Source organism: Solanum lycopersicum, chromosome 12, assembly GCF_036512215.1.
Source record: "Solanum lycopersicum chromosome 12, SLM_r2.1".
Classification (NCBI taxonomy): domain Eukaryota; kingdom Viridiplantae; phylum Streptophyta; class Magnoliopsida; order Solanales; family Solanaceae; genus Solanum; species Solanum lycopersicum.
In genome coordinates this window covers 52,480,460-52,505,131 of record NC_090811.1, presented here as the reverse complement: position 1 = coordinate 52,505,131, position 24,672 = coordinate 52,480,460, and the positions used below count along the sequence as shown (strand labels likewise).

The 24,672-nt window shown below is 38.2% G+C and overlaps 1 protein-coding gene across 3 annotated transcripts in view; it reads right to left on the bottom strand.

Annotated features, from left to right (window-relative positions):
* Nucleotides 1-10,152: 10,152 nt before the first annotated feature.
* LOC101264599 (cleavage stimulation factor subunit 50) overlaps nucleotides 10,153-24,672 on the bottom strand; it is a 31,133-nt gene continuing 16,613 nt past the window's right edge. For all 3 annotated transcript variants that reach the window (XM_069292637.1, XM_010315908.3, XM_019211507.3), the window contains 3 exons: nucleotides 11,783-11,891; nucleotides 10,950-11,006; nucleotides 10,153-10,881 (listed from right to left, as the gene is read on the bottom strand). In XM_069292637.1, coding sequence (XP_069148738.1) covers nucleotides 10,735-10,881; nucleotides 10,950-11,006; nucleotides 11,783-11,891 — 313 coding nt within the window. In that variant the 3' untranslated portion in view covers nucleotides 10,153-10,734. The remainder of the gene's footprint in view (nucleotides 10,882-10,949; nucleotides 11,007-11,782; nucleotides 11,892-24,672) is intronic.

Genomic DNA, 24,672 nt, shown 5'->3' with positions numbered 1-24,672 from the left:
TGCATTGTTTTTAAAATAGTGTACTACATGGTTTCATATGCATGTGCAACAGATGTGCATCAACACTAGTCATATTATAGGTCTATGAGTATTATTTCAGGTAGCCAACCATTTTATAATTTGACTGTGGAGTAAAAAATTTATGGTTTTTTACAGGAACATGTCTGGGTTGAAAATAAAAGTGAATAGCCGAATAATTTGACATCTTTCCAAAATGCATCCCTTAAGTGGACTAATAACCTACAAAATTTTGGCAATTGAAGGTTCCACTTTGATGATCCATCAAGTATTTTCATGATGAGACCTTTATATTATCAATTTGACCGATGCGATTCATTAAAATGCAATTTTCTTTAATTTTCATAGTCCTCTTACGTTCTAAAAGGGGTATTCTTGAACTTTTACCCTCAATCAACTTCTCTAAACCCGTATTATAGTCTAATAATGTCCTAATACGAATAAAAACTTCTACACTACTTATTTATCCTTCTCCAAAGACATAAGAACATCAAGAAAGGGGTCTCTCCATGTTAAAGATTCTCTTTGAAGGTTCTTCATTCAATATTTATCATTAAGGTATGCAAGGCTATTTGCATGTATGGAAGCACCTTGTTCTTCCCATGAATTGTGTCTCCATGGTTCTAAAGAATTATCTTGGAATGAATTAGAGTTATGGAGAAATCTCAAATTCTTGAATTTTATTCTTGAAAACGAAAAATAATAAAATTAGTGATGATAATAAAGTAATAATAAGTAATAAAGGGAAGGGATGTACTCCATTAGATGTGAATTGTGAATCAAGTATGTTTGGATTACTAACATGAAACATATAAGTTTTAAAATGACATTTATTGTATATTATATCATGGTTAAGCTTCCATCAAATGATAAAATTTATAAAAATAAAAGCTAAGACTCGTACGAAATGATAATTGTTAGCTATATTTGATATAATTAATTTTTTTTAATTGACAATAAAAAGTTCATTGATAGCTTCACTTTCTCCTCACTTTTTTCCTGATGACTATCTTTTCAAGTGGACGACTTAGTACGCAAACTATCTTCAATATTAGTAGAATACCTATCAATAGCTGAGTGAAATGATGGGGAAGGGAGTTCAGATGAAAATACTATGTATTTATCATAGTGTCTTGGTTTTTGAGTTTGGTTATACATATTTTTGTTCAAATATTGGCTTTATTTCAATATCTATATTTATATATGCTTAATTTCATTATAGTGGTACGACAAACTTGTTGCTGTTGTTGCTGTTATTGTTGTTGTTGGTGGTGGTGGTGTTGTTGTTGCTGTTGTTGTTGCTGTTGTTGTTGTTGTTGTTGCTGTTGCTGCTGTTAGTGTTGTTGTTGTTGTTGTTGTTGGTGTTATTGGTTTTGTTGATGCAGCTGTTGCTGTTACTGTTGTTGTTGTTGTTGCAGTTTTTGTTGTTTTTGTTGTTGTTGTTGTTGTTGTTGTTGTTATTGTTGTTGTTGATGTTGTTGTTGTTGTTGTTATTGCTGTTGCTGCTGGTGGTGGTGGTGCTGGTGCTGAAGTTGTTGTTGTTGTTGTTTATCATTATTATCATTATCATTATCATTATCATTATCATCATTATCATTATTATCATTATCACTTTTATCATTACTACTACTACTACTATTACTATTGCTACTACTGCTACTGCTGCTGCTACCACTACTACCATTACTACTACCACTGTGCTGCTGCTGCTACTACCACCACTACTACCACCACTACTACCACCACCACTACCACCACAACTACCACCACCACTACTACCACCACTACCACCACCACTACCACCACTACTACCACCACAACTACTACTACTACTACCACCACTACCACCACCACTACCACCACTACTACCACCACTACCACTACTACTACTACCACCACTACCACCACCACCACCACCACCACCACCACTACCACCACTACGACTCACACTGCCAATACTACCACCACCACCACCACCACTACCACGACTCACACTACCACTCTTCTTCGTAACCTAGCCTTTTCGTCCTCTTTTTTTTATGATATAATGTGGCCCTCGGGCAAGCTCCAGCATCATATAGCATAAATTCCCTTTCAAAAGTATACTTATTTAAATGACTTAACACCTTCACGCTGCGCAGGCGCGCCACAAGGCTCATGAGTGTGCGATATTTTCAACTAAGGTCTTAAATTCCAACCCGATGATGATTTTTTTTCCATTCCCCAACCTCTAAGAAGTCATAGAGCAAAATATTTATTGGCAGTTGCTCAAACACGATGAATCATAGGATAAATAACGAGTCGTAAATAGGTTTAGTAGGATGGTTTCAGACTTCGTGAAATTTTAGACTTAAGCTCGAGTTAAAGTCTTGTTCATCGGTGGTGATTTGCGACACATCTATGAGAGAGAGGATATAGGACAATAGAAGTTTTTCTTTCTTCATTACTCTTGTGTGAGTTGAGGTTAAAAGTGTCTTTTCCTAATCTCTTCTCTTGTGTTTATAGGATATTAATACAAGAAGGACTCCCGCAAGAAGAGTGGATGAAGAAGTGGTGAATGAGGGAGTTCCTTCCCTAGTTGAACCAAGGTGTTCAAGTTCCTCAAGTTGAACAAGTCCCTATAGCTAATCAAGGGAATGAGGTTCCGATGGTTCCCTCGGACATGACTAATGAGGAGATTATATGAGCTCTTATTGCCCTAGCCCGAGCCATGATGGCCCAAGCGAATCGAGATGTAAGGCCTAGAATGAATGCTCTTGAAAGTACCATGACCTCTAGGTTGAGAGAATTTGTGAAGATAAATCCTTCTATATTTCTTGTCTCTAAGGTGGGAGATATCCCCAAGCCTTCTTGAATGAGGTGTATAAGATAGTGCATGTTATAGGGGTGACTTCTATGGAGAAGGAGGAGTTGGTTTCATGCCAATTGAAAGTGGTTGCACAAGTGTGGTACACATAATGGAAAGATAGTAGGCTAGTTGAATTGGTCCTATAAAATGGGATGAGTTTAAGGAAACATTCTAAGAGATATACTTTCCCCGTGAGAAGAGAGAGGTTAAGGTTGAAGAGTTTATAAACCTTAAGCAATGTAATATGAGTGTGAAAGAGTATTACTTGAAATTTACCCTATTGTCTAAGTATCCTCCATCCTTGGAGTCACTTCAAATTTACCCTATTGTCTAAGTATCCTCCATCCTTGGTGTCTAACCCTAGAGATGAGATGAGTAAGTTCTTGACCGATGTTATCGACCTTGTGAAATAAGAGTGTCGTACGGCAATGCTTCATGGTAATATGACCCTATCTAGGCTTATGGTGTATGCTCAATCTAATTAAGACTCTAAGCTTGGGAGGAAAGGTAGAAATTCTAAGAGGTGAAGAAACGATGAGCAAAGTCAACCTAGGTTTAAGAAGAAAGATCCAAATGAAGATGTTCGTAGTGCTCCTAAGGCTAACTATGAGAGGGGTGGTGGTCCCGAATTGATAAACCTACTTGCTCAAATTATGGGAAGAAACATTTTGTAAAGTGTCTAGCCGGTACTACTGGGTGTTTTGGTTGTGGAAAGAATGACCACAAGGTGAGAGATTGTCCTACCTTGGTGTCTAGAAGAAGAGAGGCCAAACAATATCCTTCTAGTGGGCTGGATGTTGGTGAACCACTGAGGAATCATTTCTATTGCTTCGAAGATAACAAGGAAGCAAATCCAGATAAAGGTACCAGTAAGTTACAGTTATCCCTTTTGTGTGTTGATGAGTTTTTCCCTAGTGGGGAGTATGGTGAATAGTTGGGTTGATGAATCTTGTCTTTTCTCTTCTATTTTATTCAAGCGTGAGAGTTAGAACTTTCTAGTAACATGTTGCATGTGTTTAGGAGTCTAAGTAAGAATAAACTTCATTGATTTCCTTGCATTATGCATATTTTCAGGAGATTATGTTTATATGGTAAATTGGGTTCAAATGATTTTGTCTTTCATATTGTTATGCCTCTATAATGAATTTCCTAAAGGTTGCATGAGTGAGCTTGAAGACATGCTTAACAGTGAAGTTCTTGAAAGTATTGCATAAATGTATTTTATGAAATCTTGGCATAATGTGCTTATAATTAATGTGATAGCATGATGATATGTGGATAAGGAAGTTCCTCCTATGTGAAATGAGAAAAGGTAGAGTCTTATTGCATAATAAGTCGTAAATGTTGTTCCTACTTTCTTTTTGTGTTTTGAGTCTTTTTATTATGTATATTTGATGTTCCTCCTAGCTATGTGTATTGTTTATTGTGTGGTTTGTTTATGAGATGCTATTCTTGAGTTTTATCTCTTAAAAGTGTTTTAGTGTCATTCGAGGACGAACGTTTGTCTAAGTTGGGGAGAATGTCACAACCATAAAATTGAACTAGGTTAATCTAAAGCCTATCAAGTGTGTTTATTGTGTGGTATGGTTATGAGATGCTATTCTTGAGTTTTATCTCTTGAAAGCGTTGAAAGTGTTTTAGTGTCATTCGAAGACGAATGTTTGTCTAAGTGGGGGAGAATGTCACAACCATCAAAATGAACTAGGTTAATATAGAGACTATCAAGTGTGTCATGAATTAAGAAGGTGTCAATATGATGAATATTAGAATTATAAGTCAGTTTGTAGAGCTTGGAATTCAAACGTCAAAGAACGACCAAGACGTTTGGAAACTAGTCTTTGTGTGTACTAATATGCCTTGGCCTGTTTTATGTGTTGTTTGTTGTCTAAATTGATAGGAGAGGAACCAAAAATCTAAATTAATATATTTAGGGTCAAAACGTTCGGGTAAAACTCCCCAAGGACCACCCTAAGGGTTCTTGAAGAGGACCCAAACCTTGGCAAGAAACTGCCAAAAGGCAATCCAAACCACGACCACCAAACCATGTCCAGTAATTCCATTAACGCCCCATCAATTGGGGGCGTGGCTCTACACTTGGTGTGGGATATTATCCCCCAAATGTAAAGCCTCTGACAAAAATGAAGCCTAGTAGGACGCCTCATCGATCAAACGACGGCTAGTAGGTGGCAACCGTCATTTGATACCTGCAACTTTCTACAGGTGTCTCGACCAAGGTGGGGGCAAGTTGGGAAATTCATCTTATGTTCTAATTATGTCCTAGACGGTTATTTTATGTGTTTTTAGGTATTTTAAGTTATTTTATATACATAAAACCTAAATTAGACCTCACTTTTCCAAATCAAAAGCTAAGATCAAATTAAGTTCTCTCTAGACTCCATTGAAGCTTGAAGCAAGGTTAAAGCTAGGATTGATGTTCTTCATTGATTCCTCCATAAATTTCATGTGAATTCTTCAATAAAGGTATGGTGATTCATCCTTGATTCTTCTTCCATTCAAGGAGCCAATTCCAAAGGCTTTTCAAAGATCTTTCAAAATCTTGAAGTCCTATTTTGAATTCTAACCATGGGTTGTTGCATGAAAAGATTTAAAGTGATGTTTTTTGGAATGATAAATGTTAATTGAATGTTTTAAGATAAAAAAATCCATGAATCCATGCATTCCATGAATTCCTAATTTTGGCTCTATACTGGTGAATTAATCATGGCTTAATTGTATTTAATTCATGTGTATATTGTATTGGGTTATTGAATTATGTATTGATCAATGTTAGAATTGTTCATAGTTTGCCTTATAATATGGATATCTATATTGAGTATTTATGGATCATTTATATGAATGAATTGTTGGCCTAGCCTTGTATTCATTATTATTGTAAAGATCTCTTATTGTGTGGAATTGTTGGAAAGGCTAAGGAATGGTGATTATGGATATTAAAAGGTGATGAGTTGACCTGATTCATTTGTTTAGCATGGAATTGATATTTTAATTTTTATTGATTGGTATGGTCCACATATGGTGGAGGTGTTTAATTGTTATATACGTTATAACATAGCCTTGTCGGTATTATTAAGTGAACTATAGTATGATCATGATACGGTATATGTGAAAGTATAAAGTGAAAGTACTCAAGCGATGATCTTGTATGGGTACTATAATGATATGATTGAATTTATTGCTTCTCTAGTTGTTGATATATGATGATGAAGGACTAGGGAGAGCCTTTATAGAATGATGTGGTATCTTGTGTGGTAGACTAGTTGTCCCTACTTGGTACTTGAATGGTACTGAAGGAATGAAAGAATGAATGTCTAGGATCAGTAGACCTAAGTTGGTGCCCTTCCTTGAATGATAAAATGAGGTATTCTAGAGTATGTCTTGAACCGATAGACCTAAGCATGGTGCTCCTTCTTGACGAGTCTAGAACCTTAAGTGAATGTGAAACCTTGAATAATGTAAGGTTAATGATAACGCTTGGATCGGTAGGCCTAAGGCGCCCTTCCAAGAGTAGTCAAGTGATCTATTCTAAGAGACCTTGGTTGGCAGCCCTAGTTGACCAATCCTTGAAAGAAAGAGTATTATGAGTTGGTTGGACTTAGTTATGGTACCCTTTCTAATACACCTAGGGAATGAATTACTCTATGAGAAACAGGTCAAATCACCGTGAGGATATGCTTGTGGTAGTAGCTCTACTTGAGTAGAAGACTAAAGTACAAAAAAGCCTTTGATATCCCTTAACAATGTGCCAACATGGGATGATTATAAGTTCTACCTTTGGCAAGTAGAACACCTTTCACGGTGTGTGGTCCTTTATGACATCAGATTCCATACCTAGCTCGTGTTGTTTATGTCAGTTAGTCCCTATTCTCATCATATGAGATGTGCATTCTGGTATTGGAGAAGTTCTACGAGGTGTATGTAGTGGAATAAGACGCTATCTGTACATGGCACGAGTAGGCTTTGAAAATGGTAGGATGAGTTCCCTAGGTCCTCCAAGACCATTATGTGAAGTCCTTTAATTGATTTCTTGTCTTTTAAATGACTCTAAATTATAAGGTTCTCTTAGTAAAAAATGTTTAATTCAAAAGTTCCTATCTAAAGTAGCTTTGATGATCACTTAGGTGTGCTTGAAGAGGGTGTATGGGCAGTCTCTTCATGTCTTACTCAAGTGAGTCTTAGAGTAACTTTATGTAGAGGTTTAAAGGAATGAAAATGCTTATTTGGTGAATGTTGAATGTCTCTTATATGTGATGGTTTAATTGTATATTTCTTTTAAACTCTTATGATGAAGATTATGAAGATTTCTTTAAAAATAGCATGAAAGCAATATCTTAAAGTAACTGTATATTTCTGCATGGTTTTCTTACAGCTTCACCACACTTAGTGCATTCAATGTGTTAATTCCATATGTTTTCTATGCCTACAAGTGTAGGTTGCAAGTGAGAATATTCTTAGAAGTTGAAGCTTGCGAATAACATTCTCACAAGATTGGTATGTCCTCATATGTTCGAGGACATGACTTATGTTTAGTTTCCTTTTCTAAAAGACTTTGTAATAGACTATAGTTTCTTTTCAAATTGATGTGAGGATTGTGACCCTATGATATAATTGTGTCTAATATGGCTATGACGAGACTTAGTTCTTTCTTATATTCTATAAAGATTTGAACTATTATGATGAAAAGTTTTAATTCCGCACTACTTTTCATATATATGCGATGAATGATGTCTAAGGTCTTGTATAAGACCTCCGAGAGGTCGAATACGCTGTGTGACGACTTGGGGGTGCTCCCGGGTCGTTACATTATCATGTCATAGTATTGGGGAAATTCTATGCCTAAAGGTAAGTCTATATCTTAGTAAAGGCTAGGAAAATAATTTCTAAGGGTTGTATCTACCATCTAGTTTGGGTTAGGGATACGAATTCCAAAAACCCCACTCTTGAGCTAGTTCCAATTGTAAGTGAGTTTCCGAAGTTTTCCCGATGATCTTCCTGGTATTTCTCCCGGAAGGAAAAAAGACTTCGATATTGACTGTCTCCTAGATACGTAACTTATCTTTATTCCTCCCTATGGTATCGCCGCGATAGAACTTAAGAAGCTAAAGGATAACTTGAGGAATTTATTGGACAAGGTTTTATTAGACTGAGTATCTCACCATGGAGTGCTCCGTTGTTGTTCGTTTAAAAAAAAAGATTATTCTCTCCAAATGCGTGTTGACTATCGATAATTGAATAAAGTTACCATTAAGAATAAATATCCTATCACAAAAATAGATAATTTGTTTGATCAACTCCGAGAAGCGAGTTACTTCTCTAATATTGACTTCATGTCAAGTTATCACCTATTGAGGATGAAGGAAAGTAACAATCCAACGATGGTTTTTCAAACTCGGTATGTCATTATGAGTTTTTGGTGATGTCTTCTTGTTTTACTAATGCCTCGACAATGTTTATGGATTTGGTGAATAGTGTCTTTAAACAATATCTAGATATGTTTTTAATTGTGTTTATTACTGATATTTTGATTTACTCACAGAGTCATGAAGATGAACATGTTTAGCATTTGAGGATTATGTTGCAAATTCTCAAGGATCGTGAGTTGTATGGTAAATTTAGCAAGTGTGAGTTTTGGTTGAGGTATGTTGATTTCCTTGTCCATATTGTCACCACTAAAGGTATTTAATTCGATCCTAAGAAAACCAAGGGAATTAAGAATTGGTCTAGGCCTTTGTCTGCTTTGAATATACCAAGTATCTTGAGCTTGGCCGGTTATTATAAGAGTATTTATGGAAAAAAATTCCTCTATTGCATCGCCTTTGACAACCTTGACTCAAAAGAAGGTGAAATTCCTATGGTCAGAAGCTTGTGAAAAGAGTTTCCAAGAATTGAAAAATATACTCACTTCAACCCTATATTGACATTACCGGAAGCACCGAATGCTTTTGTGATTTATTATGATGCTTCAAAAATTATTCGTCGTTGTACTTTGATGCAACATGGGAAAGTCATTGTTTATACTTCAAAACAATTAGAAGTGCATGAGAAGAATTGTCCGACTCATGATTCGGAGTTAGCAATGATAGTGTTTGCCCTAGAGATTTGGAGACATTACTTGTATGGTGTTCATGTAGATATGTTTACCGACCATAAAAGTTTGAAATATGTGGTCACTCAAAAGGATTTGAATGTTTTCCAAAAGAGGTGTTTTTGAAGGATTACAACATGAGTGTCCTCTATCATCCTAGAAAAGCAAATATGGTGGTGGATGCTCTTTGTCGACTATCAATGGGAAGTGTTGCTCGTGTAGAGGATGATAAGGAGTTAGTTCGTGATGTTCATACATTGGCCCGATAGGGTGTTCGCTTGGTTGATTTCAATAAAGGTGGTGTAATGTTCATAGTGGTTCTGAATCATCTTATATATCATATGTGAAGGCTAAGCAAGATCTTGATTTGGTATTAGTTGACTTAAAGAAGCCAGTTTTTGAAAAAGCCATCGAGACTTTTTTTCCAAGGAGGAGATGGTGTCTTTCGATAACAATGTAAATTATGCAATTCAATTTCCATCAAGTTGATTAGGCTTTCATTTAATTCTTCTTGGGTTCTATTTATGCTGATTCAATTCATTGAATTTGATCTTATTATGATTATTTTAACCCAATGATATGTTCTCCAATTGAAATCACATGAATCAACGAATTGATCATGATTTTAAGTATGAACCATAAAAGACATGGTATTAAACTTCATAGTTACTAATTGTTTTTAATTATCATTTAGACTATAATAGTGGTTCATGACCACAACCAACTCTCTTCTTTTAAACATTTGAATAATAATAGCAAGATTTGATTGAATTATTATCTGTACCAATACGATTTCTATCCTATATTTGATTAGTGAAGCACAAAACTCATAGTGCGTTTGTGCTTGTCAGTCGGCAAACAACTAGTTTTAATGGAGCTAAGCTGCTATAAAATAATGTGCCAAACTTCGCTAGAATGATCAGCAATAACTTTTAAACTAATGCAAATTTGCAATGATCAAGGCCATCAGGCTGGTCTTGCTTACTAACTTTAGCCTCCACAGAGCTATTTCTCACGTTGTTTTATTTTAGGTGACAAATACAGAACAATATGGGAACAGGAATGTCATTGTCAAGCTATATTCTACTCCCTACTTACTTTCAGTCTCAATGGTGCTCATTTTAACACGCATCAAACATTACATAAACTCGGAATGGAAGAAATGTCTACTGTGAGAAGAAAATTTTCTTTTTGGTACAGTCAACAGTGCAGCTATCCATTGCAAAGAGACGTGGATATCCTATTGGAGGGTACAAGGTTGCTACTAAGAATGTCAAATGAACATCAAGCTTATGTCCACATTGTGTAATAATTTCAAATCAATTACAAAAACATGGAAAGAAATCCTGCCGGGCAGATAAAAAAAAAAACTAAATACATGTCCAGCAAGCATTATTCGGTCTTCCCTTAAAAGCAATTTGGTTGATCAGCAAAGGTCAGCTAGGAGATTAACCATCATGCCTGACCATTGGACCAACTTGAAATCTGCTTTATAGCTCATTGCCTCTTCTTTCGTTCACCAACTAAGGAAAGAATCGAGGCAGAGAGGATGTATAGACAAAAATCATTTCCATTTACTTGGCCCACTGCACAGCCGAGAAGAGGTTAAGAGTTTTGCCAGGTTGACCTCTCCTAATGCCTCTTTCTCTTCTCTCAAGTATACAACAAACAAGTGTGCTCAGAGTTTCTTACAGGTTACAGCAAGCTTATTAAATTACACTGGCATATCTCTGGCTTTACTAATGCTGCTGGCTCAGTAGTGGCACTAAGTCCAGTGCCGAATGGATCGGTCAATCCCACAAGACACAAATGCAGCTTCTACTGGGGAATGCTCAAGCCAACGGGGTGCACCAATATGGTTGGAGGGCCATCTAGCCACTATTTCAGTTGTCAGAGAATCCCATGCAACAATCTGTGACCAGCATCCTAATTAATCTCTGTAGTGTTACCTGTGTATGCATTGAAGGAAGACAAACTTACCTCATTTAGAGATTCATCAATTGATAATACAAATTCTTCTGTATCATTGAAAACAGCCTGCATTGAAAGCAATTTTCAACTGTCAATTGTCAACAAGAATGTGAGAGCAAAATACAAATAAAAATATCAATAGCAAAAATAAAAAAGAAAACAAAAGAAAAACACTTTGATTGGTGCATATATTAAATACATCCTAATTACAGAAAATGAACATGAAGATGCAGGAAATCCATGTGGAACACTTTCATTAGGTGTTCTCTCTAATTATCACATCTCAAAATTACCTGAACTTCAATCAAGAAATTAACATAAGCTTACAGATTCCTTCATCTTAAGCGAAAAACTATTTCACCTTTTCATGTGAGAGAATATTGGATTGAGATGGGTCTAAATGGGGTACCTGGATAGTGAAGATTCATATAGACGACCCAACTAGCTTGGGATTGAAGCATAGCTATTATTGTTGCCATGATATTTCAAATGTATTAGCTTCTATTTTATTCATGGAATTCCATAATGATCATGATAGTTACAGAATATCCAAGAAGCAGTTAGGAATCCTTTCACAAGAATGATAAACTGACGACAGCAGCCTTGCCATATGATAGCACGTATTGCATATTCAATAATGAAAAGCAGTCGATATTTGCATAAATATGTAACTCCATATTATTGCTTCTGTTTAGCCTATATCGGCTTAACTACAGGGAGCAGCCAAATTAGGCTTTTGCTAATAGATAATTATAAAAAAAAAATGTGAATAAAAAAAACAGATGATAAAAACTGTGACATGAAACATGAACTCTTCAAAGCAAACTGTGAGCCTGACATACCTGGCAGCGCAACTGTGTATGTGTAGCTCCAACATATTGTTTGACCAGTCTTCCTGTGCCAACTTCCCAAAGCTTCACCGAAGAGTCTTTTGCCGAAGAGAGAATATACCTAGAGACATATTTGAAATAAACAAGCTTCAGTAGGCTTATAGCCCTATATACTATAGCATGCTGTACTACCCTGTACAAATCATTTCAAAGGAATTTTAACCAGGAGACTTAAACAGGTAATTGGCGGATTAGTGGAATGCTCCCAATCTGCATTTGTTGAAGGGAGACATTATTGATAATATATTGTTTAGTCATGAGATTTTTAAGTGCTATTCTAGGAAATGGATTTCTCCAAGGTGTGTTCTCAGGTGGACCTAAGGAAAGCTTATGACACTTTGGAATGGGGCTTTATAAGGAAATTGTTAATAGACATGGGGTTTCCTGCCAAATTTATTCATTGGATTATGACACGTGTGTCTATAGTGTCCTATTCCTTGATGCTTAATTGACTCCTTTTATTACCAAAAGAGGCATTAGACGTCTTTTTGTCTTGGCTATGGAGTACTTGGGAAGAAGGCTGAATCAATTAGCTAGGAATGGGAACTTCAATTTTCACCCAAGGTGCAGGAAGTTGGGCAGTGTACATATTTGTTTTGCAGATGATCCATTGATGTACTGCAGGGCTGGCATTATCTCTGTTAGGTTGCTAATGAAGCATTCATGAAGTTATCCAACGCATCTGGTTACAGGCTAATGTAGATAAAAGCTCACTATATATATATTTATTTATTTATTTTGATGAAGTAAGTTGTTTCATTACCGGCATCAAGAAGATGCTAACAGTACAAAAGTAGATATGCTAGCTCCGTTACATGATAGCAGCTAAGACACGGGAGCCAGCCACCAATTCAAAAGATCTAGACAAGGCTTAAAACATGACTATGTCTGGCCTAGAGTTAAAGAGCTAATAAATCTAAGAAAGCAGTGTAACTATTCACATAAGACAGGTTGGACCAACAAAAAAGACTGAACAAACATTTAGCTTTGAGTGAGCGATTAGGAGTTGAAATTCCCTCAAAACACCGTTGATTCCTTTCTGTCCATAGGCACCAAAAAATACATGCTGGAATCATTCTCCAGGTGTTCCTGATGGCCCCATCAACTGTCAAATGGCCCCAACTCACAACAACTTCTCTGATAGTTTGAGGCATCACCCAGTTCAAACTGAATAGGGAAAGGAACATATGCCATATGCCTGCAGCCACCGCACAATGCAAGAAAAGATGATTTACTGATTCTGCACTTTCCTGACACAAATAACACCTGCTGACCAGCTGGAAGTTTCTTCTACAAAGATTGTCCACTGTCAAACAAGCAATCTTTAATGCCAACCAGCTGAGGCATATTATCTTTGGTGGTAACTTTGTTTTCCAGATTAGTTTCCACGGCCATAAATCTGTAATATCATTCTGCGCGTGCAACAATTTATACCCCTTCTTTATAGTGTATTCCTTTGCCTTAGGACCCCAACACATGATATCCGTAGCTTGTGGATTCATGTTGTAACCTTCCGGTCTACCCATTAATTCAATCAGACTGCCAAGCTCCCAATCATTGAAGCTTCTCATGAAAAGTAAATTCCATTTATTGTCCTCTCTGTTCTGCGCAACTGTAGAGTCAGGATCACGTGCTATTAGGAAGAGAGTTGGGTAAAGCTCTTTCAAGATGAAATTCCAAAGCCAACTATCTTTCCAGAAATTCATGTTCAGACCATTCCCAACTTTGAAAGAAATTTATTGAACAAAATCTTCCCAATATTTGCGTATATGTTTCCATGCCCCTACCCCGTGTGAAGAATTGCTTTGCTTAGTTCACCAGTGGCTTAGTTCACCATGCTTGGCTGCTACCACTTTCTTCCATAAGCTATTTCCCTCTATTCCATATCTCCATAGCCATTTTAACAACACGCTTTTGTTATGCTTGGCTAGGTCCCTGATTCCCAAACCCCCTTGCATCTTTGGACTGACCACGTTACACCATTTAACTAAGTAAAACTTGTGCCCTTCACTGTTACCCTCCCAAAGGAAGTTCCTCCTGACTTTATCCAGCTATTTCAGACCTTGTCGGGCAATGGGAATAGTGACATGAGATACGTAGGGATACTATCCATGACACTATTGATGAGAGTTAGTCTACCACCATAGAAAGATATTGCCTCTGCCAAGTAGCTAGCCTTTTCTCCACCTTCTTGATAACACTGCTCCAAATATCAATGGACTTATATTTTGCCCCCAAAGGGAGACCCAAGTAGGTTGTCGAGAAAGACCCAACACTACAGCATAATTGTTCAGCTAAATCATGAAGATCAGGAGTTGTATTCACAGGGTATATCACACTCTTCAACATATTGATATGGAGACCTAAAATAGCTTCAAATATAAGAAGGGTCAGATTAAGATGCTCTACTTGGAATCTATCGGCACCACAAAATATCAAGGTATCATCTGCATAAAGCAAATGAGAAATTGATACTGAGGTTTCTATGTTATTTCCCACTGTGAACCCTTCAATCCACTGTAACTGCTTGGCTCTGTCCAACATCTTGCTGAGGCCTTCCATGGCAAGAATAGAAAGTAAGTGTGAGAGAGGATCACCCTGTCTGATGCCTTACTGAGGAGAAAAAAATTCAACTGGGCTTCTGTTAACTAAAACAGAGTATTTGACTGTAGTGATGCTGTATTCGATCCGTTTAATTCACCTATCTCCAAAATCCATCATCCTCAGCATATGCAATAGGTAAGTCCAACTAACTTAATCAAAGGTTTTTTCAATATCCAGTTTACACAAAATGCCTGGCTGTCCACTTTTGAGCCTCTAGTCTAGAACTTCATAAGCTATTAAAACAGCATCTACGATTTGCCTGGACTTGATGAAAGCATTTTGTTGCACCGAAATCAGCTGCCCAATCACAGTTTTTAGTCTTTCCGCCAGGACTTTGGCGAGGATTCTGTAAACACTGCCTATAAGGCTTATCGGCCTATAGTCTAGGAGTTCAATGGCACCTTTCTTTTTTGGAACCAGTGCTATGAAAGAGGTATTGTTGGACTCGACCATGTAACAACGCTGATGGAAGTGATGCATTGCCCCCACCCCCAAAACATCAGTTTTAATAAAATCCCATGTCTTCTAGTAAAATGCCATAGTATAGCCATCGGGACCTGGAGCTTTATCGGGGGCGCAAGGGTTAATTGTTGCAAGTATTTCATCTTCCTCAAAAGCTCTTTCTAAACATTCCCTTTGCTCCATTGTAAGGCTGGCTAGATCTTCAAAGGTTGCAGTAGGCCTCCATTGCTCTTTTTTAGTGTACAGATTTTGATAGAAGTCGAGAATTGTTGTTTTGATATTTATCATCCATAATCTCATCTCCCACCTTCAGTGTATCAATCTGATTGCTCCTCTTGAAGGAGTTCGCAATCCTTTGGAAGTATTTGGTGTTTCCATCAACCTCCTTAAGCCATAAACACTTGGATTTTTGCCTCCATGACACTTCTTCCGCCTTAGCGATTTATTGTAGTTCCATTTTTAGGACCATCATTTTTTCTTTTTCTGCTTGGGATGGGAGCCTGTTTTCGATTGCCTGCTCAATAGCCATAAGTTCATCCAGTGCTTTGCTCTTTCTGGTTTCCATCTTGCCAATGACTTCTCTGTTCCAGTCGGTGATATCTTGTTTAAGACACCTCAATTTCTAAGATAAAATAAAATCTAGACTCTCCCTAATAGAGTAGTTCTGCCACCATTCTTTAATTTTATCTAAGAACCATTCCTCTTGCAACCACATGTTTTCAAATTTAAAATAGGAAGGATTGTCTTCCCAGTCACCATTTAGCAGAAGTACAGGTCTGTGGTCTGACATAACTTTTGGAACAGCAATTTGTTTTATAGATTTAAAGGTGTCACTCCATTCAGGTGATATCAAAAACATGTCTATTCTAGAATCTTGAATAGAATCTTCTCCTCAGTACCAAGTATAGAAAGCACCCTGTAAAGGGAGGTCAATTAAGTTCAGATCTTGGATGGTATCTGAGAAGTTTTTCATGGCTTTCGATCTTCTGATGCAGTTATACCTTTCACTTTGAAATCTGCATACATTGAAATCACCACCGATGACCCACTGCTCATTCCAGATACCTCTAATAGCTGCAAATTCGAGCCATAGATCCTCCCTTTCTGGATTAGAGTGAGGGCCATAAACACCTGTGAAACACCATCGGAATTCTTCCAAAGAACTCTCTAACATACACGAGAGAGTGAATGAACCTTGTTGCACATCAATGCAACTCTAGAACCTTTTATCCCAGAGAATTATTATCCCACCCTTACTACCACTTGCTTTCAGCTCAGTCCAACCAGCCCATCTATTGCCCCATATTTGTTGAATCATCTGTGACTACCAATCTACTATTTTTGTCTCCTGCAGGCAAATTATGTCTGCTTTCCATTTACCCATTAAAGATTTCACTGAACTTTGCTTAGCTGCTTCATTCACCTCCCGCACGTTCCAACTAATAATTTTTACTTTCATTCAGAAAGAGCTTTGTGAAACCTGCCCCTATCCTCCTTTGCCATGCCATCATAATTTAAACCACATTTCAGCCTTCTAGCTCGAGTTCACCTTTTCTTCGAGACTTTTTTGCTGAACCACCCTCTGATTTTTGTTAATTCAATTGCAGCTGCCTCTTATGTTCCATGAATAAGACCATGTCCACGATTTCATGCTCAAATCCTGTTATATCAACCCCAAAAGCCTTGCATGCCTTGACCATCACAGTTTTGGTCCACCTGGAGGTTTGGAGGTTTCAATTACCGTAGGTAGTCTTTCCCTTCTCTCTCTCTCTCTCCAGCATACACTTTTCGATGGTAAACCTACCATTGCGTAAGTTATGGAGCAGGGAATTTCTTTTACATCGAGTGGGAAATTCTTTAGACTAACGAGCAGTGGGGACAGTTGGTTCATTTTAACTGAATATAGCAGAAGGTTCACGAGCAGCACCAGAATAGATGAAAGTAATCTCAGATGGATATGTATATCCCTAAAGCAGGCCTCCAAGCAGTCGGGGAACAAATGCAGAAGATGGGGAAGGAAAATACAAGCTTATTCAGATAGAGCAATACAAAATTTCAACAATGATGGACGCTTTGTGAGAATAGAAACTATTCTAGGGGACAAAAGGGCAACATTATCATTCTGAAAGACAGATACAACAAGGGATGGTATGATATTGCCAGAAAGATTCTAAAATATTTGGGCTCTTTGGTAGATCCAAGATTCCATTTAGCAGATGAGCAATCTAAATCTTTCATGGAGGCAACAAGGATCCCTACTTGGCTAAACACAATCAGTTCTGGAGCAGGACATGCCAGTCACAAAGGGTTGATGGAAAAGGGAGCACTTCCTCTCGAGATGTCTTGTGGGAGAATTTAATGACCCATTCAACACTAGTCCAAATGCAGATATCATCCAAAAATGGTCTGTGGGCAGGTGGCAAGTTACTGCAGGACTTAAAGTCACACCCATTAACCATAATCAATTTCTTTTTGAGCTTCCATCCAGACTGGAGGCATGTAGGGTAAAAGCTGGTGATTGGTTCTGGAAGGGACGAAAGCTAACTCTTGAATGGTGGTCTCCAGTGGCTGGCTCGAAGCTAACCTAAAAGAAATCTGATCATAAATGGATTAAGGTTTTTGGAATTCCACTACATGCATATGGTCTTCAGAAAACTTTAAATTTATCGGAGATAAGTGCGGATGCTATGTTGGAGTTGATGAAGACACGAAACACAAACACACATGCTATGGGCTCGAATTTGTGTGAAGAAGAACATGAAGGTAATCTCGAGATCTCACAGTCTTAGAGGATCTACATACGGTCTTTCATCTCGCCGGAAAAGCCACTTTTCTCGAGAAAGGGAAGTCAAAGGAAGAAGTTGGCACCTCGAACCTCACATGAAAAGACACAAAGGGACAGCTCTAATTCAAAAAGGAGCAGCTTTAATTCAAAAGAGGACAGCTTTACTTCAAAAAGGGACAACCTGGATTGTCTAGTGGACAGAAGGGCAAAAGTCAAAGAATCTAATAATGTTAATGGGAGTGGGCCCAGTGCTGAATCAACTACAAATGGGCCTAGAAGCTGATCAGATTTATTACCAAACAGGCCCAAATGGCAAGAGGGGAAAAACTAAAGTTTTAAATGAGGCCAAACTCTTTAAGCTTAAAACCATTTGGCAAGTCAAAAAACCCAACCCAGCTTCTAATAGATTCAGTGCTCTATCACAAACAGAATCCGTAGAGCAAATATCAGGAGTGGAGCAGTCAGATGCAGATGATGAAAGAATTACCCTTGAAAGAATCCACAGGCCATTGCAACAATACACCTCAAGCAGGGACTGGTTGCCTTTTCCAGCTCAGATACAGATTTCCCCTCGATAGCAATAAGAGAAGCTTTATCACTGACTTGGTATGAAGGTAACCCCAATCCACAGGTTATAGACAAACCAACTGTAGTCGAGACATCAAAGTGGACAAAAAGCACAATGGTTAAGGCATGCAAAGCCTTCGGGGTCAATGCTACAGGTTTTGAACATGATCTCTTAGATTTAGTTCTAAGAATGGAGCAAAGAAGACAAAAACAAGTTCAAAAGTTGGAGTTAAATCAAAAGGAGTCCGGGAGTCTGAAAAAAAAAACAGAGGAGAAGGGGAGAGGAAAAGATTAATTTGTGGGATCAATTATGACAAAAAAGAACAACAAAGTAGTAGAAGTAGGGGCAGGCAGTACACCTCACTGTCTGGATGAATTTGAAAGTCCTTAGTTGGAATATAAGGGGGCTGAATGAGGAGGGGAAGAGAAGCACTATCAAATCCCTCATTCAGAAGTGGAAAGTAGACATTTTATGTTTACAAGAAACCAAAATCCAAGGCTGCAATAGTAGACTAATACAACAATTATGGGGGAATAAATGGGCTGATTGGGTGGAACTTACAGCAAACGGCACAAGAGGTGGTATTATAGTGATCTGGGATAAAAGGAAATGGGTGAAAACGTACACACAACTGGGCTGTTACTCGATCTCGTGTATGCTACAAAGTACACTTGAAGAGAGTTCAGATGGTGCTTCACGGGCATTTATGGTCCACATACTAATCCGGAAAGGGAGGAGATGTGGGATGAACTAGCAGGGTTAAGAGGACTTTGGGAACATAAGTGGGTCATAGGGGGTGACTTCAATGTATGCAGATTTGAAAGTTAATGGTTAAATTGCAAAAAGAGATCAAGAGCCATGGCAACATTCTCAGACATAATCCAAGGCCTGGGGATAATTGACCTACCATTGCACGGAGCCCAATTCACTTGGTCCAGAGGTGAGAACAATCAACAAGCTTCTAGAATTGACAGATTCATCATATCCCCGGAATGGAATGACTCTTTCAAGGTGTGAAACAAATTGCATTGCCAAGGGTAATTTCAAATCACAAGCCCATTTTACTGGAAAGTGGGGATTGGGATGCCACTGATTCCTACTTTAAATTTGAGAACATGTGGCTGGAAGTTGATGGCTTTCTACATAAGCTAAAACACTGGTGGCAGAGCTACAATTTCAATGGGAGGCCTGATTTCATCCTTGTGCAAAAATTGATGAGTCTAAAGGACATAACCACTTGGAACAAGGAGGAATTTGGAAAACTGGAGACCAGGAAAGGAAAAAAGCACTAGATGAGTTGATGATCTTGGAACAAAACACTGAAGGCAAACAAATGAGCACTGTAGAGGCTAGTCAAATGACAAGCCTGAGAGCTGAGATACAACAATTAGCCAAGATAGAGGAGATCTCATGGAGGCAAAAATTCAGGTGCCTCTGGGTCAAGGAAGGGGATAGGTACACCAAATACTTTCAGAAGATTGCTAATTCTAATAGAAGATCCAATTGCATAGACCGACTTCTGGTAGACAATGTGGTCATTGAAGATAAGGAGACAATTAAAAAAGAAAAGACAGGAGTTCTTTGAAGGAGCGTACACTGAACAAGAAGAGTGGAGGCCTAAAATCATGTTTGAAGGAATTGCCTCTATCACAGCAGAGGAAAGCAGTAACTTAGAAGCAGCTTTTGGAGAGGAGGAAGTATTAGCAACCATTAAATCAAGTGCCCCTGACAAAGCCCCCGGACCTGATGGTTTTAGTATGGCTTTCTTTCAGAGCTCTTGGGAGTTTATCAAGACAGATCTATTAGCAGCTATGCAACACTACCATCAACATTGCTGGATAGTTAAGTCTTGTAATGCTTCATTCATATTACTTATTCCTAAGAAAAAGGGGGCAAGCAAACTTAGGGATTACAGACCTATCAGTCTGATTGGAAGCATATACAAGATAATTGCAAAAGTCCTCGCAAATAGATTGAAGACAGTTATGGGGAAATTAGTCCCAAACCAACAAAATGCCTTCATCAAAGGGAGAAAAATCATTGATGCCTCACTCATAGCAAATGAGGTGCTTGATTAGCAATTGAAACAGGGAATGCTGGACTACTTTGCAAATTAGATGTTGAGAAAGCCTTTGACCATTTGAATTGGTCTTATCTCATCTATTCTCAGGCAGATGGGGTTTGGTGATAGGTGGATTAAATGGATTAAGTTCAACATTTCCACAGTGAAGTATTCAGTTCTAATCAACAGAAGCCCAGTAGGATTTTTCTCTGCACAGAGAGGCCTAAGGCAAGGTGATCCTCTTTCACCTTTTCTATTCATCCTAGCTATGGAAGGGTTGAGTAAGAATAATGAACAAAGCCAAACAACTGCAATGGCTCAAAGGTTTTGATATAAGAAGGAATATAGCAGTTAACATCTCACATTTGCTTTACACAAATGATACATTGATCTTTTGTGAGGCTGACAGAGAGCAGGTCCTATATCTAAACCTTACGCTACTTGTATTTGAAGTTCTTTCAGGTCTCCATATAAACATGCTCAAGAGTGTGATCTATCTTGTTAATGAGGTGCAGAACATTGAGGAGCTGGCAGACACATTGGGTTGTAGAACTGAAATTTTCCCAACCACTTACTTAGGCCTTCCATTGGGGGATAAATACAAGGCGGAAGGCATCTGGTGTGGAATGATTGAAAAGTTTGAAAAAAGGCTTGCTACACGGCAAATGTAGTACCTCTCTATGGGTGGAAGACTTACATTGATAAACAGTGTACTTGATAGTATCCCAACATATAGTATGTCACTACATCTCATATCTAGTAATGCTTTGAAGCAACTGGACAAAACCAGGAGGAATTTTCTAGGGGAAGGGAATAACAAAAGCCATAAATTCCATTTTGTCAAGTGGCCAATAGTCTTGTTACCAAAAAAGTTAGGCGGTTTGGGCATAGAGAGTTAGCATTGCACAACAAATGCCTACTTATGAATTGGTTGTGGAGATACACTCAAGAGGAGCATAGCCTTTGGAAGGATGTGATTATTGCTAAACATGGAGCACTAAACCACTGGTGTTCTAATGTTTCAACAGCGCCATATGGAGTTGGTGTCTGGAGAAGTATAAACAAACTATTGGAGGAGTTCTCTCAACATAAACACTTAATTTGCAGGGAATGGACAACATATCAGTTTCTGGAGAGACAAATGGATAGGCAACTCCTCCTTAATGGTTGCTTATCCTACCATGCTCCAGAAAGCAAAGGAGCCTAACTCTACTATTCAGCAATACAGAGAAGGGAATTCTTGGACCTTCATCCTCAGAAAGAACATAGAAGACTGGGAAATTGAGGAGTTGGTCAGCCTACTAGCAGCACTTCACAATGTTGCAATTAACAGTGAAATACCAGACCAGCTCAATTGGGGAGAAAAAAGGGGTGGGAAGTTCTCAGTTAAAGCAGCCTTCAAGCTTCTAGACCCACGAAATGCAATTACAGACCACTGGCCTTGGAAGCTTATATGGAAGATCAAATTGCCACCTAAGATTAGTTGCTTCAGCTGGATTGCATTCCATGGAGCTTGCCTGACCCAAGACAACCTGACCAGAAGGAAATTCAGATGGCTACCAGATTTATATGTGCAAGAAGGAAGCAGAAACAGACAACAACCTATTTCTACAATGTCAAATAGCAGCAAACTTGTGGAGTATGTTTTTAGATCTTTTTGGCCTCAAATGGGTCATGCCTCAAAATATCAGGGATGCTGTAATAAGCTGGGGTTGCTGGAAAGTTGATAGCACCATCAAGAGAATTTGGAAGATGATACCTGCAGACATTTCTTAGAGTATCTGGAACGAAAGGAATAGAAGATGCTTTGATGGAATATCAACTACCTACCAATCTTTAAAAGCTAACTGCCTCATGTTTTTGTATAGTTGGGTTTATTCATCCCCTCTAGATTGCCCTGATTCATTTCTGAACCATGTTCGCTCCCTGATTCAATTAACAATGTAAAGGAGAGCTGACCTTTGCTACTAAGCTTTTGTAACTATTATGCATCTACTTGATGCCTGCAATAAAACTAATCACTTCATAAAAAAAAAAAGGGTTCTGAATTTCAAACACTCTATTGGATTCTTTTCCAACTCATGGGAGAGAGAGTGTTTCACTTTGAGAAGAAAAATTTGCTTCAGAGCCACTCATCAGAACCGGCTCCGGTGAAGAGCGGAATCCGCGAAGAAAAAATTTGTGATGGCAATTGAAGTGTCAACTTCATCGTCTGCATTTGTACTGGAGTGAGAGAAATCCCCCAGTGTGTTCTTGTTTTGTGATACGAGCTTAGCTTCAATAGGAGGGGGGATAATAAGAGGAGTTGGACTAATGATATTTTTATTGTTGACAGTTGGGGCTTTCAAAAGCCCAACAACTTTCCAAATTCTTTTTCCTCTTTTAATACCTTTTCTCTTTGGGCCTTTGTTATAATAAACCCGGTCCAAATTTTGAACCACTAAGACCTCTGGTGTTTTAGATTGTACCCTAGTCATAGAGGGTAACTTTTGTAGCGATGAATTTGAATTAAAGTTCATACCCACGTGGTCATTGACTGATTTGACAACACGATCTTTCTCGTGGCTCGATGAGAAATTGGCAAAGATCTTCTCTTTCCCTTTTCTGGTAACAACAGCTTCTACTCCGGTAGAGATGGTGGAGAGTACATCTTCTAAAAGTGAAATTACAAATTTTAGTCTCCAATCAACAACTCAATTTTGGTGGGTGTAACTGTATCTGTATGAGTGACACAAATCTGAGCCCAGTAAAAGCGTGTCCAATTCTTCGTGTCCTCATCAGTTCAGAGAAACCCCTCACAAAAATCACCTATCTTACGAAAGGTTTCTGAAGACCAAGCATGCAAATGAATTCCAAAAGCTTTTACCCATTTGTGCTCCAACTTCACATGGGAGTTTCCGATCGTCAGAGACCACCAAGCGAGTGATAGGCGCCTACCAATTCCAGAACCAATCACTAGGTTTGATGCGAGCTACTTCTTGTCTCGAAGGGAATCAAACAAAAATTGATTGTGTGCTAAGGGAATGACTTTGAGACCTGCAGTAATTTTCCACCTATTGATGAACCATTTCTGGATCACTTCGGAGTTACGACTCTGGTTGAAGGGATCGTTGAAGACACCAACAAGGCATCTACTCAGAGGATGGGAGTTATCAACATCGTTGATTGAACTCGATGTTGCCAACTCGATAACTTTGTTACCTCGAAGTACATTCTCAACTGAGGTGCCGATGGAATAAGAATATTGGGGAACCTCCGCTTACCCAAAAAGTTAAGAATCTTATTTGCAATGTCTATCCAACCCCAGTTATATCCAGCTTCTGGAATTATCACAGACGATTTCTTCTGGCCTGATTAAGCCTCGATTCTTACAAATCTCCCATAAACATTGTAATTCTGATACACTCTAAGAAGATGTGCTTGTTGTTTTCGCCCCCATCTCCTATAAAGATCCCCTGCACCCCTGGAAGCTTGTTTGAGATTGTCACAGACCCACCTTAGGTTATCTTCATCTATTTTGGTGTTGCTTGAGAAACACCTGTTGCATTCTATAATGGAAAACCATCTGGGAAAATCATCACTAATAATTACAACTTCAAAGGACTTATCTTCTGAAACAAAGAAAATCTTATCTCCCATAGCTTGCTGTTATAATGATGATTGTAGCTTTATTGATCATCACCCCCAAAAGCATTCATGCAAAAATTCTTGATTTCCTATGTTGAACCTAGATGTTGGCTTCTAGATCCGTGTACACTCACCCTCCTAGACTCCACTTGCGGGAATATATGGGGTATGTTACTGTTGTTGTTGCAGAAAGTAATCAACCTTCAAACTTTCTGCAGGTTAGACCTGTAGTGGAAACTGAATATGAAAATCTCTTACTTTCACTATATATTGTTGGGGTTGCCAATCACACAAAAGAAGAGAGTCTTGAGGAGCTGGGATATCTTGTAGGTGTCCTTCCATACATATATTAAGGAGTGCCTTTAGCATCTAAAAAGCTCAGCATTTTTTGCCACTTTCTGAAAAAATTACTGCAAAGATCACTTGTTGGTCTGCTAAAATACTATCCTATGCTGGAAGAGTACAATTGATCCAAGTCACTATTTTTTGGGGTGCAACCTTACTAGTCCCAAAGATTTTTGACTCCTAAGAAGGTGATGAAGAGTATTGAACAGATTTGTAGAACTTTCTTGTGCACTGGAAATGTGACCATATCAAAGAAAGCATTGGTTTCTTGGGAGAATATTTGCAAACCTTTTGCAGCTGGGGCCTGAACATTATAAATATATGTATGTGAAATAGAGTTGCAATATTGAAACAGTTACAGAATATAGCAAGAAATAAAGAATGCTTAT